The 19877-nt window shown below is 43.8% G+C and overlaps 1 protein-coding gene across 3 annotated transcripts in view; it reads left to right on the top strand.

Annotated features, from left to right (window-relative positions):
• The window catches only part of REEP1 (receptor accessory protein 1), a 116169-nt gene that overhangs the window by 61168 nt on the left and 35124 nt on the right, over positions 1–19877 (top strand). Inside the window, exons 7-8 of one of the 3 annotated variants that reach the window (XM_069744928.1) lie at positions 201–236; positions 11698–11846. The exons of the other annotated variants lie outside the window; for them this stretch is intronic. Coding sequence (XP_069601029.1) covers positions 201–236; positions 11698–11846 — 185 coding nt within the window. The remainder of the gene's footprint in view (positions 1–200; positions 237–11697; positions 11847–19877) is intronic. 3 annotated transcript variants of the gene reach the window in all.

The raw sequence follows: 19877 nt of genomic DNA, 5'->3' as shown, positions 1-19877 counted from the left end.
TCAGTAACAATCATTTACCCCTCATGCCCCTGTCCCATGGCAGGACATGCTCACAGACACTTTAGCAGTCATATAATATAGGCATGGCAGGCGACGGCAGTCTACAGCACAGTCTGTCTGATCACTAATCTTTGGGAGGTTTTTAGAAATGCATCAGCTAGACAGAATGACAACCTTTTACTTTATGGCCCTTTTTACAGTGTGTACGTGTTGTTCTACTGGAAAATTCGTACAAGGTGAGTGATCCCCCCGGTATCTGTGCCCAGGATGTGACTTCTCTGAACCGATGATAATAAATTGACAATATTCCGATAACCTGGGTGTTTGTGTGCCTGATAATTACTCTATTGACCCCGTCCTCCACCAGATTGTAATACTAAGGGCAGAGTTCACACTGGTGTCTGCTGTATGTTTATTTTCTTTTTATATTTTTGTTACTAATGCAAATTAATCATACAACTAATACATTAAATTATCTTACACAACATCCATAACATTTGTGGATCTGCTTTTGTATTTTTTGCACAGGCATTTATTCCATCAAGTTGTGGTGGCCACTTGATGCCCTCAAATGCTCACCCTATGCTTCTCCGAAACCTTCTGCACAGTATATCTAGTGCACAGCATTATATATGCTCCCCTTATTATACAGTATATTGATTTATTAATTCCCTAGTGCATATATAACGTCAATATGTTCCACTGTACTGTACAGAAATTGCCATCACTCACATCACTCCTAAGCCTTTATTTCACCCAAGGCAAAGGTTCAGTTTGCTGCTATGGTTCTGCATCTAAGGAAAAGTGGCTTGATCGCGCCTCCGTTGACATTCAGCACCCAGGGAACAAGCTCCTGGCTACACTACTTCAGTCCATGTTCCCATCTGAGAGCATACAGGTGCATTAACCCTGTACAGTGACATCACTGTGTGCATTATCCCTGCACTGTGACATCACTGTGTGCATTATCCCTCTACTGTGACATCACTGTGTGCATTATCCCTCTACTATGACATCACTGTGTGCATTATGCCTGCACTGTGACATCACTGTGTGCATTATCCCTCTACTGTGACATCAGTGTGTGCATTATCCCTGTACTGTGACATCACTGCGTGCATTATCCCTCTACTGTGACATCACTGTGTGCATTATCCCTGTACTGTGACATCACTGTGTGCATTATCCCTCTACTGTGACATCACTGTGTGCATTATCCCTGTACATTGACATCACTGTGTCATTATCCTTGTACTGTCCATGTTCCCATCTGTTCCCATCTGAGAGCATACAGTAGGGCCAAATTCTTAGAAAGCGAATTAAAGGGATATTTCCAGGCATATAGATTATGAAAGCATTGTAAAAACTTTCAGAAATAGAGAAACTTAATAATTTACTTGCTGTTAAAATTATGCTCTGTTCCTGAGCTGTCACATGTGGGGATGTGACCTCCAGCTCCTGACTTCCTCAGCCAGCAGCTCTGCGGTGTGCTCTGGATGATGATGTCATTGGGGGCGTGGTCCAGCCAGAAGCTCTGCTGTGTGCTTTAGATGATGATGTCATTGGGGGCGTGGTTCAGCCAGCAGCTCTGCAGTGTGCTCTGGATGATGATGTCATTGGGGGCGTGGTTCAGCCAGCAGCTCTGCAGTGTGGTCTGGATGATGATGTCATTGAGGACGTGGTTCAGCCAGCAGCTCTGCTGTGTGCTCTGGATGATGATGTCATTGGGGGTGTGGTTCAGCCAGCAGCTCTGCAGTGTGCTCTGAATGATGATGTCATTGGGGGCGTGGTCCAGCCAGCAGCTCTGCAGTGTGCTCTGAATGATGATGTCATTGGGGGCGTGGTCCAGCCAGCAGCTCTGCAGTGTGCTCTGAATGATGATGTTATTGGGGGCGTGGTCCAGCCAGCAGCTCTGCTGTGTGCTCTGAATGATGATGTAATTGGGGGTGTGGTCCAGCCAGCAGCTCTGCTGTGTGCTCTGGCTGATGTTGTCATTGGGGGCACGGTTCAGCCAGCAGCTCTGTGGTGTGCTCTGGCTGATGTTGTCATTGGGGGCGCGGTTCAGCCAGCAGCTCTGTGGTGTGCTCTGGTTGATGTTGCCGTTGGGGGCCTGGTTCAGCCAGCAGCTCTGTGGTGTGCTCTGGCTGATGTTGTCATTGGGGGCGCGGTTCAGCCAGCAGCTCTGTGGTGTGCTCTGAATGATGATGTCATTGGGGGCGTGGTCCAGCCAGCAGCTCTGCAGTGTGCTCTGAATGATGATGTTATTGGGGGCGTGGTCCAGCCAGCAGCTCTGCTGTGTGCTCTGAATGATGATGTAATTGGGGGTGTGGTTCAGCCAGCAGCTCTGCTGTGTGCTCTGGATGATGATGTCATTGGGGGCACGGTTCAGCCAGCAGCTCTGTGGTGTGCTCTGGTTGATGTTGCCGTTGGGGGCCTGGTTCAGCCAGCAGCTCTGCTGTGTGCTCTGGCTGATGTTGTCATTGGGGGCACGGTTCAGCCAGCAGCTCTGTGGTGTGCTCTGGTTGATGTTGCCGTTGGGGGCCTGGTTCAGCCAGCAGCTCTGTGGTGTGCTCTGGCTGATGTTGTCATTGGGGGCGCGGTTCAGCCAGCAGCTCTATGGTGTGCTCTGGATGATTATGTCATTGGGGGCGCGGTTCAGCCAGCAGCTCTGCTGTGTGCTCTGGCTGATGTTGTCATTGGGGGCGCGATTCAGCCAGCAGCTCTGCTGTGTGCTCTGGATGATTATGTCATTGGGGGCGTGGTTCAGCCAGCAGCTCTATGGTGTGATGTCATGGAGGGCATGATCATGAAGTGTAGAGTGACTGGGGATGTGTACAGGGAGAGAGGAAGAACACTGCAGGCTGCACACTGACAAAGAAATCTTATCAGCATGTGACTTTAGTCCGAGGGAATGGAGCTGAGTGTTCCAGAGTGCTATATTATATAATACATGTCTACATTATATGACTCATTACTCCCCATTACAGTTCGCCAAGCCTGTGTGGTGCCAGTGTTAGCAGCAGTAACATTACTCAGCGCAGGATAGAAGTGGTAGGAATGTTAGGAAGGAAAAACTGTTTGGGCAGCGATTCATCCATCTTGAGACTCGATAGGAGTCTCAGGATGGTGCTTTGAAGGTGAAGTGAGGGTGGGAGCGTGAGAGCTGTGGAAATATACAACACTGTTTTGAAAAATGTGGTCTAAAGGCACAAAGAAAGAGCTGAAGGATGTGAACATTAAAAAACCACAAGGATGGCTACAAGGGGCTGAAGAGGAGGTAAGAATCTGTAAAAAAATAAAAATAAAGGTAACAGGGGGATTCCAAGACTTATTACAGGGACAAGCAGATGTTTTTCCTGGATTCTTTTTGTGCCAGGAAAACATCTATAACTTATCATTATGTTTTTGGACTATATGGGGGTAAAGCAAGAGAAGCTGCAGGAAACAGGAGAATATATAGAATCCATACCTCTGGTTTCCATGGTGGGATTCGAACCCACAACCCCTGCAATGTACCAGTCCTATTAGCACTAACTGTTTTTCACAGCCCGTGATGGACTTGACTTAGTGTCACCAAATTTATGACATCAAATTAATTGTTGCCTTGAGATGGAATAAAAAAATAAATTTCTAAAGCATAAAAATGGCATAAGGACAAACATTAGTGTGAACACGGCCTATCTAGTAGAGAAGTTCTGTGCCCCCTCTTGCATGTGGGTTTGCTGTGTGGTGTGGATGACATTGCTGTGACTTTAACACATAGCACATTGGGATTTAGCTAACCCTGTAGTACATGGGGATATATAAAGCTATGTAATGTATGTTATTCCATGACCGCAGCATCTTACTTTCCTTACCGCAGTCTCTGTTACTGTTCAGAATTAAAAAAAACTACATCAATAGTAATGCGGGAAATAGACAGGAAGGAGGGTGTGCAGCTGCAGTATCTCTCCCTCCGTGTGTACGTAGACCTTAGCGGGATTCAGGTATTCTATTTTTAGTCACGTGATGTCATAGACCTAATGGAAAAGAGAAGAATTAGGGTAGAAAGACAAAATGAGCAATTGTAAGCACACAGTGCTCTTTATTATGATGAGTTAGGCTACGTTCACATTAGCGTTGTGCGGCGCAGCGTCGGGGGCAGCCGCGGCGACGCATGCGTCATGCGCCCCTATATTTAACATGGGGGGCGCATGGACATGCGTTGCGCTTGCGTTTGTGACGCATGCGTCACTTTGGTGCAACTGTCAGGGCGCAGAGGACGCTGCATGATGCAGTTTTTTCTGCGCAAAAAAGAACGCATGCGTCACAAAATGCTGCGTTGTGCATGCGTTCACATTTGCGTTGTGCGTTGCGTCGCCGAAGCTGCACCGCACAACGCAAATGTGAACTTAGCCTTATTCTACTCCTATTTCCAAATTAGATTTTCTAATAAGAAAAAAAAAACACAAAACCTCACTTGTAATTATCCATCATAAATTATAATAAATATCTGCAACGTTTTCTATAAAAAATCTGCCAGCTCATCAAACTTACAGCAAATCTCATTAAAAGGATGGAGTCCTTTGTCAGCCAATACCATAAAGTAGTCTCTGGGCTGAGGTCCAGCTCACGGTGTCCTGATGAAAGTCATCTCTTATGGATGATCTACACGGCCATTACCTAGAGTTGATATATCCTGTGAAAGTGCTAATTTCTTAAAGGAATTTTCCAAGTCATAGCCAACTTGGCCTACAAAATATTGATAATGGGCCATAATTCACCCAATAGAAGGATAGAAATCGGTAATGGGGTGAAGAATAGGTGGAGACACAATTGATAGGACTCTTGTGATTTCCAGCGAGGACAACAAGCGCGATACTAATATTCATCTGTGGCTTCCATTTTTTTTTTACCAAAGAGGCGATATTCTGTAGTGGGATTGCGGCTCTTAGTCTTCATTGATTTATATATCAGAACAACGACTATATACCGAATTTGCACACAATTGCTCCTTTCTAGTAGCAACATCTCCACCGACAATATTTCTGGGGCTTTAATTTTTTATGGCACTTTGCGATTTTTGTGGAAGCACCCATTCCCTTTTAAACTGTTGAGCATAAAAGTCACACAATGCAACTGCGACAGAACACACAAAAAAGTTGTGTATGACTCGATACAATCTTCACAATAAATGAATGGGACCGAGCCTGGACGGGCTACTTAATGGGTTTGGAGGCATGGTCTCGTTGCTCATGTCACTGTCCAGGACTGGTCTTAAAAGGGGTTATCCAGGACTAGATCATCTTTTTATTATGCACCTAAGAACTAACAGACGGGTAGTTGCTACATGCCTGCCTGTTGTGTCTGGTGCCGATCTCTTCCAGCACGACTAATCACAGACCGCTCCTGCCGACGATTCAGCGGCTTCATCAATAGAGCAGTGGCTTCTCTTCTGCTCTGCTCTCTTGATGGGCCATGACTGCCGATGTCATGCTGATTGACAGCCAGCTCTCCGTCAGTCAGCATGACATCAGCAGTCATACCCTGTCGACAGAGCAGCCCGGAACAAGAAGAAGAGCTGCTCTGTTGACGTGGAGCAGCTGAATCGCCGCCAGGAGCAGTCAGTGAGATGACGCCTAGTAGAATAGGTAGGAAGTTACCAACTACCTGCATGTTCGTTTTAAGACCCATATTAAAAAAAAAATAAACTAGTTCTGGATAAATCCTTTAATAATTTAGTATCAGTCCACATCAGTAGTCTCTGCTGTCGGGAACTGGAATATTTCCTAAAGCTTTTAATTGTCTGAGTGCCAGTAAATAGGGCATTACTAATGTCGGGTAATTCATGGTTCATGGACATGAATGTAATAGAGATCCTTATCCTTCTACCGGGACAATCTCCTGTCTGCACAAATGAAGAAGAAACGCAGGTCGGTGGTTAATGGAGGTAAGGACAGGATGTGATGTCACCCGTCAGTGGCTGAATTTACCATCCTGTTTCATAAAGTGATTGGAGGGTTTTCTTACAATTTTCTTACATCCGGATGTAATAGGGGGTGCCCAGATCATCGTAAAGACTGTCCCCTAGAACGGAGAGACACTTTAGAATTAGACTGCCGATCATATAAAAAGCTGATCTCTATTGCTCCATCACCTGGCCGCTGATCTGTGGAGATGGCAAGAGTCAGGTTGGCTGACAGTGTTGGTGACGGTACCTATCTCCATGGATTCTGCTCGAGGTGAGGACCCCCTACCATCCCAATATGTATGCAGAGTGGGGTGGGGTGGGAACCTAGCACTGCGACAAGTTGTCCATTAAGTGGACTTTTCATGGTTAATGTTTCTTATTTTGTCCACCCCATACCAGTTTTTAATAGCAAAGTTGAGAAGTTGAGTGAATTTATCAGGTATTATGAAAAATTGTCAAAAATGGCGGCAAATTTATTAAAACGGCGCAGCTCTCCTGGTGCACGTTCACACCAATGTGGTACACAAATATTTGCTACTTTTTCTAAACACTTTTCAAACCTTTCAAAGCAGAAGTCTCATTTCCCCAGTTAGTGTTCTCCTCGATGCAGAGGGTTAAGAGGGTCCTTCTCTGTAATTCTTGGGGATCTCAGAAGTAGCGCTCCGACCTTTCAGACAATCCGATGGTCTTCATCGACAGACGGTTTACAGTCCAGACTTCTTTTTCAAAAAGATTATGTTTGGAATCTGCCTGAAAAAGCGTCACAAAAGATCCAACAAAAATGAACATAGTGCACAGCAGTGCAAAAAAGACATTGCTGTGCACACTTTCGGTCTTTTGCGACTTCTTTTAACCGTTTGGGCGTTCGGAAATGGATAAAAGAAGGAACACGTTTGTTCTTCCACTATGATGGAAAGCAGAGAGAAAAGATGGAAGCCATGAAGCCGATGTAAAAAAACGACACCAAACGTCAGAGAAGCCTCTTCGGGAAATAGACCGTCGGTTTCCTGAATCGGCTTTGCCTAGGAAAACTCTTCGGATCGCCGCCGGAAGAAGACGTCGTGTTCTATGGATTTTATTTATCAAGTCAAAAAGTGATCTAAACATTGTCTGAAAATGTCCTGCAAATCGAGTTTGGTTTACCGAAAACAACAACAACAAAAAAGTCTTCCTACAAGAAGTCCTGGTGCAGCCACAGGTCACAGCAGCGCCTCATTTTTGGACCACCAGCAATCCTATAGATAGGTGATGACTATAAAACTAGCAATCCAGGGTTTTCCATAGATCAGCATCTATACGTTCTCTTAGAGTGTCAACATTGTCCATAAAACATGATTTGCTTTCCTTTTTTTGATGTGACTTTATGTAGGCGACGGACTTAATATTTTCTTTTTTTTCCCCCTATGTGCCAATGTTCTGGGGCTGTTATGTAAGTGTCACAGATCGGCATGATAGTGTTAAATCCTTTACCCATCTTGTTGCGTATTAAAGGGAATCTACCATCACCAGAACATGCTGAGAGGATATGTTCACCTTCGGATGCCATTTTGCAGTTTATACAGTTAAGTAAGGGTGCATTTATACAGTCCGACCCATGGTCGGTTGATGTCCCCCGATCGGCTATGTCTAAGACAACCGGTGTTTAATAACCTGTTTACACCAGCCTAGAACACATTGATACAATCGTTCTGTGCACATACAATAGCATTGTTCTTGGCAGCACATCACCTGTTTACACAGGACAATGCGCTGCTGAAAACAATGATTTTCATGTAAGCTTCAAAATCATTTCACCCGACGAACAAGTGTTTTGCTCATTTAACGACTGATCGGCAGAATGTTTAGAGAGGTCGATAATCAGGAACGAGCACCTAAAAAAACCACCCTTAATTTGTAAACGGCAGTCTTAACGAAGCGCACGCTGGAGTATGATGCGCCAAACTTATTAATAGGTTTATGCTACTTAATGAACTTTCACCATTTTCATCAAGAAGTTAAAAAACGCCAGCACCTTAGGTGATTTTCCCGCTTCATCCCCAGTTCTGCACATTTTGGCTCCAAACAATCGTGAGAACTAAAAAGTCGCAAAACTTTTGCCCCTTTCCGCGTTCCACAAAAATTTTGCGACTATTCAAAGCTTTGTGCGACAATATTCTGGCATAAAGGCTTTGATGAATTTCTCCCCATGGTATTTCATGTCTTATACTGAACAGGAGCTGCAGCCTGTATTATTCTCCAGAGCTGCGCTCACTGTTCTGTTGATTAAGTCCAGTTGCTTCCTGCTGTAACTCATAAATACAGTATCCAGGCAGGGAACCCCACTGTGTGACATCCAGAAATAAATTATTCATTATTTAATTGTATAAATTGCAAAATGGTGGATATATAAATTAAGGTATTTAGTTAAATGGTTTTTTTTTTTCATTTCATTATCATCACTATCGATATTTAAAAAAAATAAATAAAAAAATCTTGCAATTTTCACATTGGACTCGTTTAGCCAAATTGACTCCTACTTCCTATTCTCTATATGGAGATTACTAGCAGTAGATTAACTCAGACACTATTTGTATATAGAGGTGTTATCAGTCATTGTACAGGAGGAGGAGGTGAGCTGTGATATCACCTATTGCGAATGGTGGATCCTGTGCTATCTACTGTATATAGAAGTGTTATCAGTCATTGTACAGGAGGAGGTGAGCTGTGATATCACCTATTGTGAATGGTGGATCCTGTGCTATCTACTGTATATAGAGGTGTTATCAGTCATTGTACAGGAGGAGGTGAGCTGTGACATCACCTATTGTGAATGGTGGATCCTGTGTTATCTACTGTATATAGAGGTATTATCAGTCATTGTATAGGAGGAGGTGATCTGTGACTTCACCTATTGTGAATGGTGGATCCTGTGTTATCTAATGTATATAGAGGTATTATCAGTCATTGTACAGGAGGAGGAGGTGAACTGTGACATCATCTATTGTGAATGGTGGATCCTGTGTTATCTACTGTATATAGAGGTGTTATCAGACATTGTACAGGAGGAGGAGGTGAGCTGTGACATCACCTATTGTGAATGGTGGATCCTGTGCTATCTACTGTATATAGAGGTGTTATCAGTCATTGTACAGGAGGAGGTGAGCTGTGACATCACCTATTGTGAATGGTGGATCCTGTGTTATCTACTGTATATAGACGTGTTATCAGTCATTATACAGGAGGATGTGAGCTGTGACATCACCTATTGTGAATGGTGGATCCTGTGTTATCTACTGTATATAGACGTGTTATCAGTCATTATACAGGAGGAGGTGAGCTGTGATATGATGATTTATGAATGGTGAATCCAGTGGTGGACACAGACAGAAGAGGGCCCTGTGCAAGAACAATATATGGGCCCTTTGCAGTCTAATAGCTCACTATAATGCACAATTGCACTTGCTTTAGATGTGGAAGTTATCCCCCTTACCTCCCTGCACCAATGGTACATTCGCCATGGTTGTATCCTGTATTATCTACTGTATATAGAGGAGTTACCTTTCATTGTAATTCTGTCTGTGGTGATAATAAAACTGCTGAAAAGTGTTCAGTGCCGAACAGGAAGTATTAAGTCTAATATAATGGCTTATATAAATGGTTGAAAATGTAAATATTTATATTGTTTTACATAGGTAGTGATATAAAAAATAATAAAAATGGCAAATTTAAAAATATATCCAGTATTTAACATAAAAAGTAATGTTCTGATGATACATTCCCTTTAATGAGTGACCTGTGTGATTTCCACTAACAGCTAGTTCTGTCCCTGGCATAGATCAGATCAGTTATAGCGGCTGTATAATAAGCGTCTTAATCCTATTGATGCACTGATGTTTCAGTCCAGCTCTGATGCTTTGCGGTTCCTCTACCATTGAGCTACATGACTGCTGAATCCAGTAACTGGCTGTGTTTTTTTATGGCCAAACAAGCCGTATAATCCTGGTTAAAATATTAAAGGGAACCTGTCACCCCCAAAATCGAAGGTGAGCTAAGCCCACCGGCATCGGGGGCTTATCTACATCATTCTGTAATGCTGTATATAAGCCCCCGATGTATCCTGAAAGATGAGAAAAAGAGGTTACATTATACTCACCCAGGGTCGGTCCCGCTGCGGTCCGGTCCGATGGGCGTTGCGGTCCGAGGCTTCCCATCTTCTTACGATGACGTCCTCTTCTGGTCTTCATCCTCCGGCTCCGGCGTACTTTATCTGTCCTGTTGAGGGCAGAGCAAAGTACTGCAGTGCGCAGGCGCCGGCAAATGTCAGAGAGGCCCGGCGCCTGCGCACTGCAGTACTTTGCTCTGCCCTCAACAGCACAGATAAAGTACGCCTGCGCCAGAGCCGCAGCGTGAAGACCAGAAGAGGGCGTCATCCTATGAAGATGGGAGGTGCCGGACCACGACGCCCATCGGACCGGACCGCAGCGGGACCGCCCCTGGGTGAGTATATTCTAACCTCTTTTTCTCATCTTTCAGGATACATCGGGGGCTTATCTACAGCATTACAGAATGCCGTAGATAAGCCCTTCATGCCAGTGGGCTTAGCTCACCTTCGATTTTGGGGGTGACAGGTTCCCTTTAAATATGCAATGTGAAGGAATTTTCAACACAGAAGGAGCAGGACAAAGAACCCCCAAGCACCAGTCCACAGTAAAGCGATTTTTGCCATCAGTCATCCAGTATAATGTAGCACCTATCCATGGAGCACCGACACCGTCCTACTTTGTGGATTACACCTTATATCTCTCTGAAGTAGATGATCAATCCGTCTCCATTTTTTGGCTGTGTGTTGTCACATAGGACTCTGCATTTAAAGGCTATAAACACCTTTGACATGCAAATAATGATTTTTACATATGTTACTTTTACGTTTAATTAATAAAATTCCACTAAGTTTTAACGTTAATTTTCTGACCCCCCTGATATGCAGTTTGCATTCTGATTAAAAGTTCAGATTTTTCTTTTGAGTGTCCCTTCCTGTAATACAGGCAGGATGTGACCCCTGTGTGGACCCAGGGTGCTGCTGTCTTTATCTTTACTGCCTATCATTTATCAGCACAGCTTCTATCCTGCAACTATTTTCTCTTTCCTGTACTCTTATTTTCTCTGCCATCCCCGAGACGGTACATGTTTTCTTTCTTCTCCATAGTGAGGAAATCTACGTACACTTTCTTTCTTCTCCCTGCTGCTATCTCTAACACTGAGAGAAGGGAGTGGAAAGCAGAGAGCCATCAGGTGCAGGAGCACAGAGCTAAAGTCTACTAACTAATGTACAGACACTCTGCCGAAGAGAAATAGAACATTTTTAATAAAAACTATCTGAAAGTTGCCTAACTTATCAAATTAGGAAGCAAATAAACAGTAGAAAAAAATCTGTGTGGAGGTGCACTTAGCTTTTAATTAATATCGAATATTTTTGACTGAGTAGGAAAAATGATACAACCAGCTATTCACCATTTTGTTAATGTTTTGTAATATTATTTTTTGGTTTTGACAAAAGCTTTTACTGCCCCATGTTTTACCCATTATTTCTACAGTACCTGCTCCTTCTTGTTCTTGCAAACTAATTTTCCTTCTTCGAGAATCTGGTTGACCTGATGTAGCAGCGTTGACTAACATTAGATCCCCGATTAATCTGCTTGTTGTGTAGTGCATTGATGTTTGACAATATACTATGTATTTATTTAATGCATAGCTTGATGTGGACGTAGTTGTTGAGGTGGATCAGTGTGAGACGGCCAGTAACTCATCTTATGAGACACAGGAAACTATTTCGGACGAAGATGATGATGGTGGAATAGTCATACTGGAGAAGCCCGCTTTGCACAAACCACCTCGGAAGAAGGACCGACCTGTTGAGGTATGGGACATGGATTAGGTTCTTTGGGTTCCTCTATCACCTATAGTTATGTCATTTCAACCGTAGACATCTAGAAGGTGGCGATTACCCATGTGTCAACAGTCAGACATGTAGAGAACCCATCTTCTAAACCCCACGCCAATTCAACTCCGATTAGGCTCCATAACTCACATTGATTTCAGTGGAAATGTGCCCACTCCGTAATAAACTAGTTATAGAACCAATTTATTCTAGGGACCAGTGTCGCTGCGTGTGGAGGTTGGTCATGAATAAAAGTAACAATACAATAAAAGCTCCTCTCTTCACAAGGTGCTGCTGGTTTAGTGAAAGGAAGGTGCTCTCCACCACGACGTTACCTACTTGACCAAGTATAGTCTGAAGGCAGTTTAGCCAGTGGTGTACATAGAGGATGCCAAAGATACAAGTTAGGTTTTTTTCAGGTGCTACTTGGCACCACAAACTCCGTACTCAAGAACAGAAATTCTTGGTGCCACCATCCTATTTTTCATTACTTGAGAACATTTTTATTAGTGGAGACCATAGTGCAGGTTCTCACCATCCATTACTATGGGAATGAGACCTTTGGGAGCCTCACAGTAGCCACAAGGTTGGTCACTACAGTATGAAAGCCCTTTATTTTTTAAAGGTAAAGGTGCGGGATGATGCAATAAGCAGTGATTTTGTTGGCTAAGATCAATTGACCAAGTCTATGGCTTATTGAGACGTAAGGCTGGTGGTCGTGCAACATAGGATCTCAATTTCCCACTGCTGAAATCGCAAGTAATGATTGTGATTGCGGTCACAGTGAGATGGTCTAGCTTTCTGCTTTTTGGTTCTCAACGTGAACCTCATTCACCGTCACAACTTGCCTTATGGTCACGTGAGTTTTAGATATTATGCCATACAGCAACAGGTCACCATGTAGCCCTAGCCTAAAGTGCCAAAAGTTAGGTGATCCTTCCTGATCTATCAGCAGTGAGGGCTATGTTGTGTTACATAAAGAATGTACTTCCTTCCATCTGGGTTGGTTCTTGAGAAGGTTCACTTGGGTCATTGCACCGTTTAGTGTAGCAGTATTGGGGCATCCTGTTGTAAAAAGACCTCTGTCCAGAAAAGGTTGGGTTTCCCTGTAAAATATCAATTAAGCTTGGTGCTTAACTCTATGCCGCCCACCTATTTTTCTTTTTTGCCACATTTTCTTGGGATGCCATATTATGCTCAATTCAACCGGTCAGTTGTACATGTGCTTGACTTGGATGGGCAGTGGATATATAAAGGCGATTTCACATCTCAAAAAAAGTTGGTTTTGGTTGGAATTTTTAGAAATCTTTGACCTTGTCATTACAACCCTCACTGGAGAGCCCTCGCTGCTTCCTGGGAGATTTTTCCCAGCAGTAATGGCTTAGTGTTTCTTTTCTGTTTCTTGTTAGTCCTTCAGTGAAGAGAACGACAATCCTAACGTTCCTTATTTTATTTGCTTTTTGTTAATTTAATCAGGGCATAAAGAGTGGAGACCACTGATGCCGTGAGCTCCAGACTAATCAGAAGGACTAGGTGATGTACAGTGACGGAGCCGTGCATGGTGCCTGCAGGGGTTATGTCCTACTTTACCGTAATAAATAATAATAATAATAATCTTTATTTTTATATAGCGCTAACATATTCCGCAGCGCTTTACAGTTTTTGCACACATTATCATCACTGTCCCCGATGGGGCTCACAATCTAGATTCCCTATCAGTATGTCTTTGGAATGTGGGAGGAAACCGGAGTGCCCGGAGGAAACCCACGCAAACACGGAGAGAACATACAAACTCTTTGCAGATGTTGTCCTGGGTGGGATTCGAACCCAGGACCCCAGCGCTGCAAGGCTGCAGTGCTATCCACTGAGCCACCGTGCTGCCCGTAATGGTATTATGCATGGAGCTAAGGAGATATTCACATGATCCATGGGTCAACTAGTGGATATTCAATTCCAAAACTTTAAAGGGAGTTTGCCAACCTGGGGTTCTCCAATTGCAAAAGTACAATTTCCTTAATACCTTGAACCCAACCCTGTAGCACTTGGGGTCATGGGTTTCCATCCAAATATCCATATCAATCTGCATGGGTGACTGTAAAATGATGGATAATATTACCAGAATAGTAACCCAGAGGTGTTTCCCCCCTTTTGACTCTTGCCAGCTCTCACAATATACCAAAGCACTTCTGGAGCAAAATTCGTAAAAAAGAGAGGTTCTGTTGCAAGCCCTTTTTTGGCCCTTACAGTGAGCAAAAGCTAATATATATATATATATATATATATATATATATATATATACATAATTGTCTAAGGGGTACTTCCGTCTGTCTGTCCTTCTGTCACGGATATTCATTGGTCATGGGCTCTGTCTATCATGGAAATCCAAGTCGCTGATTGGTCGCCGCAAAACAGCCACGACCAATCAGCGACGGGCACAGTCCGAAAGAAAATGGCCGCTCCTTCCTCCCCGCAGTCAGTGTCCCCGGCGCTCCGCTCCCCGCAGTCAGTGTCCCCGGCGCTCCGCTCCCCGCAGTCAGTGTCCCCGCCGCTCCGCTCCCCGCAGTCAGTGTCCCTGGCGCTCCGCTGCCCGCAGTCAGTGTCCCCGGCGCCCGCTCCATACTCCCCTCCGGTCACCGCTAACACAGGGTTAATGCCGGCGGTAATGGACCGCGTTATGCCGCGGGTAATGCATTCCGTTACCGCCGCTATTAACCCTCTGTGTCCCCAACCTTTTACTATCGATGCTGCCTATTCGGCATCAATAGTAAAAGAAAGTAATGTTAAAAATAGTAAAAAAAAAAAAACCTGCTATACTCACCCTCCGTTGTCCGCTCAGCTGCTCGTGCCTGCCGCCATCTTCCTTTCCCAGCGATGCTTTGCTAAATTACCCACAAGACCTAGCGGTCTCGCGAGACCGCTAAGTCATATGGGTAATTTCGCAAAGCATCCGGGGAACGCAAGATGGCGGCAGCCGTGCGCCCATCTGCACAGCGCTGTTGGATCCCAGGAAGCGGAGAGACGGGACGCTGAGGAGCAGCGACCAGAATGGTGAGTATGTTCAACTACAAGGGGCCCTCGGATCGTTAGGTGAGTATTTTTATTTTTTATTTTTTTTAACCTGTGACATACGTGGCTCGGTAATATACTACGTCACTGGGCAATAGACTACGTGGCTCTGTGCTGTATACTATGTCGCTGTGCAATATATTACGTCGCTGTGCAATATATTACGTGACTGGGCAATATACTACGTGGCTGGGCAATATACTACGTGGCTGGGCAATATACTACGTGGTTGGGCAACATACTACATGGCTGGGCAATATACTACGTGGCTGGGCAATATACTATGTCACTGTGCAATATACTACGTGGCTGGGCAATATACTACGTGGCTGGGCAATATACTACGTGGCTGGACAATATACTACCTCGCTCTGCAATATACTACGGGGCTGGACAATATACTACGTAAATGGCCAATATACTACGTAACTGGGCAATATACTATGTGGCTGGGCAATAAACTACGTCGCTGGGCAATATACTACGTGGACATGCATATTCTAGAATACCCGATGCGTTAGAATCGGGCCACCATCTAGTGTATGTATATATATATATATATATATATATATATATATATATGTATATATATATATATATATATATATATAATTCACGGCACTGTGGAAAAAGTGTATAGCGCCCCCCAGGGTCGGATTTTCTCCGGGGTCTCGGCTACCGGTGATACCTGAGACCCCAGAGAACATGATTCAGGTCGGTTTTTACCGACCCTGGTGTTGCGATTGTCGTTATTAACGTTATAACAGCGACCGCGTAAAAATAAAGTCTGATGTGCCATTTTATTTCTCTCTCCTCTGATGTGATCGCATATCAGAGGAGAGAGAAATAGGGTCCCCCTATCCCCCCTGGTACCGCCCGGTGTCCCTGGACCCTCCTGCATCCCCCACGGTCACCGGCATCTTCTTCTGGGAAGAAAATGGCTGGCGCATGCGCAGTAGGCCCGCCGAGATCTGTGGGCCGACACCCGGCAACAATAGGAGATTTCTCCTATTGGTTCATTTTGATCACTGTGATAGATCTTATCACAGTGATCAAAATAAAAAAATAGTAAATAAACCCCCCCTTTATCATCCCCTTAGTTAGGGAAAATTAATGAAATAAAAAATATATTTATTTCCATATTTCCATTAGGGTTAGAGTTGGGCTAAAGTAAGGGGCTAGGGTTAGGGTTGGGATTAGGGATAGGGTTGAGATTAGGGTTAGGGTTGGAATTAGGGTTAGGCTTGTGGTTAGGGTTATAGTTAGGGTTGGCATTAGGGTTAGGAGTGTGTTGGAATTAGGGTTGTAGTTAGGGTTGGGATTAGGGTTAGGGGTGTGTTAGGGTTAGGTTTTTTGTTAGGGTTATGGTTAGGGTTGGGATTAGGGTTAGGGGTGTGTTGGGGTTATAGTTAGGGTTGGGATTAGGGTTAGGGGTGTATTGGGGTTAGGTTTGGAGTTAGAATTGGGGGGTTTCCACTGTTTAGGTACATCAGGGGGTCTCCAAACGCGACATGGCGCCCGCCATTGATTACAGCCAATTTTGCGTTCAAAAAGTCAAACGGTGCTCCCTCCCTTCTGAGCCCTGCCATGCGCCCAAACAGTGGTTTTTCCCCACATATGGGGTATCAGCGAACTCAGAAGAAATTGCACAGTAATTGTTTTGGTCCACTTTCTCCTGATACTCTTGTGAAAATGAAAAAAAGTGGTTCTAAAGTAAATTTTTTGTGAAAAAAGTAAAATGTTCATTTTTTCCTTCCACATTGCTTTAGTTCTCGTAAAGCACCTGGAGGGTTAATAAACTTCTTGAATGTGTTTTTGCTCACTTTGAGGGGTGCGGTTTCTAGAATGGTGTCACTTTTGAGTATTTTCTGTTATATAGACCCCCCAAACTCAGTTGAAATGTGAAGTGGTCCCTAAAAAGAATGGTTTTGTAAATTTTATTGGAAAAATGAGAAATCGCTGGTCAACTTTTGACCCTTATAACTTCCTAACAAAAAAAAAATTATCTTCCAAAATTGTGCTGATGTAAAGTAGACATGTGGGAAATGTTACTTCTTAAGTATTTTGTATGACTTATCTCTGTGATTAAATGGAATAAAAATTCAAAGTTTGAAAATTGCAAAACTTTCAATATTTTCGCCATATTTCTGTTTTTTTCATAAATAAACACAAGTTTTATCGAAGAAATTTTACCACTAACATGAAGTACAATATGTCACGAAAAAACATTCTCAGAATCAGTAGGATCCGTTAAAGTGTTCCAGAGTTATAACCTCATAAAGTCACAGTGGTCAGAATTGTAAAAATTGGCCCGGTCATTAAGTAGCAAATTGGCTCTGCCACTAAGGGGTTAAGGCAATCTAATATATAAAGCTGAATGTGTGTATGTGTGTGTGTGTGTGTGTGTGTGTGTATGTCCGGGATTGGCATCTGCACCGTCGCAGCTACAGCCACAAAATTTTGCACAGTCACACGTCTGGACCCCGAGAGCGTCATAGGCTATGTTGTGAGGTGAAATTTTAACCCCGCACTTTCCAATTCACCAAACAATTTTGACCCTATCTACATAATGGGGAAAAGTGAAAGGAAAAGTGTAGGAGGCAAATTAACAGCTGCCAGATGTGAACAAGGGGGACTTAAAGAATGAGAGCGATGGCGCCAAAGAGTATATACCGTACAGTTGCTAAGGTGGGGCCTCGACATGGGATACTCACCACACACAAAATGCGCCACACACTACCACGTCCTTGAACACATATTACCCTCAGCACACATTTCACCACACATACACCAACCTCGCCACATAAAAGTCAAAACACAAAAGTCGCCACTCAAAACTTGCCATGCGCAGAACTCGCCACATGCAAAAACTAGGCTCTTGCAAAACTCGCCACAAGTGCAAAACTCACCTCATGGAAAACTCGCCACACGCAAAACTTGCACACACGGAAAAATTGCTACATGCACAAAAGTTGCAACACATGCAAAAGTTGCCTCACACAAAACTTGCACATACTCAAAAGGCACCACACATAAAACTCGCCACGCACAAAACTCGCCATGCGCAAAACTTGCTGCACACAACTTGCTACACTAACCTGTCACATGCAATTCGACACACAAAAAGTTGCTACACGCATGTTGCCACACAAAACTCATCTCACAAAAGTCGCTACATGCATGTCGCCACACGCAACTCAACACACACAACTTGACAAACGAAACTCGCCCTAAAACACACACAAGTCTGGTATTAGCCTTCAAAAATAAAAATCTGATTAATAAGCAGACAAACTACAACAAATGTACCATATAGGAAATACGGCAGCTGTCAGTCACATGACCTGTCTATTATGTGTATGTGTGAGCTAATATATACTGCCAGAGGGAGGGCTTCCTGTTGGCTGGGGCTTTATCAGGCTGCCAATTTAGCTTACAAATACTGAGGTAAAAATACTGAGCAAATAACGTGTGAACAAGGTCTAATACAGGAGGAGATAACACACAGGTATATACTATATACAGGGGAGATGACACACAGATATATACTATATACAGGAGAGATGACACACAGGTATATACTATATACAGGGGAGATGACACACAGATATATACTATATACAGGAGAGATGACACACAGGTATATACTATATAGAGGAGGAGATGACATACAGGTACATATATATACAGGAGGAGATGACATACAGGTATATACTATATACAGGAGGAGATGACACACAGGTATATACTATATACAGGAGCAGATGACCTACAGGTACAGTGGGGCAAAAAAGTATTTAGTCAGTCAGCAATAGTGCAAGTTCCACCACTAAAAAAGATGAGAGGCGTCTGTAATTTACATCATAGGTAGACCTCAACTATGAGAGAGAAACTGAGAAAAAAAAATCCAGAAAATCACATTGTCTGTTTTTTTAACATTTTATTTGCATATTATGGTGGAAAATAAGTATTTGGTCAGAAACAAAATTTCATCTCAATACTTTGTAATATATCCTTTGTTGGCAATGACAGAGGTCAAACGTTTTCTGTAAGTCTTCACAAGGTTGCCACACACTGTTGTTGGTATGTTGGCCCATTCCTCTATGCAGATCTCCTCTAGAGCAGTGATGTTTTTGGCTTTTCGCTTGGCAACACGGACTTTCAACTCCCTCCAAAGGTTTTCTATAGGGTTGAGATCTGGAGACTGGCTAGGCCACTCCAGGACCTTGAAATGCTTCTTACGAAGCCACTCCTTCGTTGCCCTGGCGGTGTGCTTTGGATCATTGTCATGTTGAAAGACCCAGCCACGTTTCATCTTCAATACCCTTGCTGAAGGAAGGAGGTTTGCACTCAAAATCTCACGATACATGGCCCCATTCATTCTTTCATGTACCCGGATCAGTCGTCCTGGCCCCTTTGCAGAGAAACAGCCCCAAAGCATGATGTGTCCACCACCATGCTTTACAGTAGGTATGGTGTTTGATGGATGCAACTCAGTATTCTTTTTCCTCCAAACACGACAAGTTGTGTTTCTACCAAACAGTTCCAGTTTGGTTTCATCAGACCATAGGACATTCTCCCAAAACTCCTCTGGATCATCCAAATGCTCTCTAGCAAACTTCAGACGGGCCCGGACATGTACTGGCTTAAGCAGTGGGACACGTCTGGCACTGCAGGATCTGAGTCCATGGCGGCGTAGTGTGTTACTTATGGTAGGCCTTGTTACATTGGTCCCAGCTCTCTGCAGTTCATTCACTAGGTGCCCCCGCGTGGTTCTGGGATTTTTGCTCACCGTTCTTGTGATCATTCTGACCCCACGGGGTGGGATTTTGCGTGGAGCCCCAGATCGAGGGAGATTATCAGTGGTCTTGTATGTCTTCCATTTTCTAATTATTGCTCCCACTGTTGATTTCTTCACTCCAAGCTGGTTGGCTATTGCAGATT

The sequence above is a fragment of the Ranitomeya imitator genome, chromosome 1, assembly GCF_032444005.1.
Source record: "Ranitomeya imitator isolate aRanImi1 chromosome 1, aRanImi1.pri, whole genome shotgun sequence".
Lineage (NCBI taxonomy): Eukaryota > Metazoa > Chordata > Amphibia > Anura > Dendrobatidae > Ranitomeya > Ranitomeya imitator.
The sequence above is the reverse complement of the archived record's forward strand: the minus strand, read 5'-3'. Positions and strand labels throughout refer to the sequence as shown.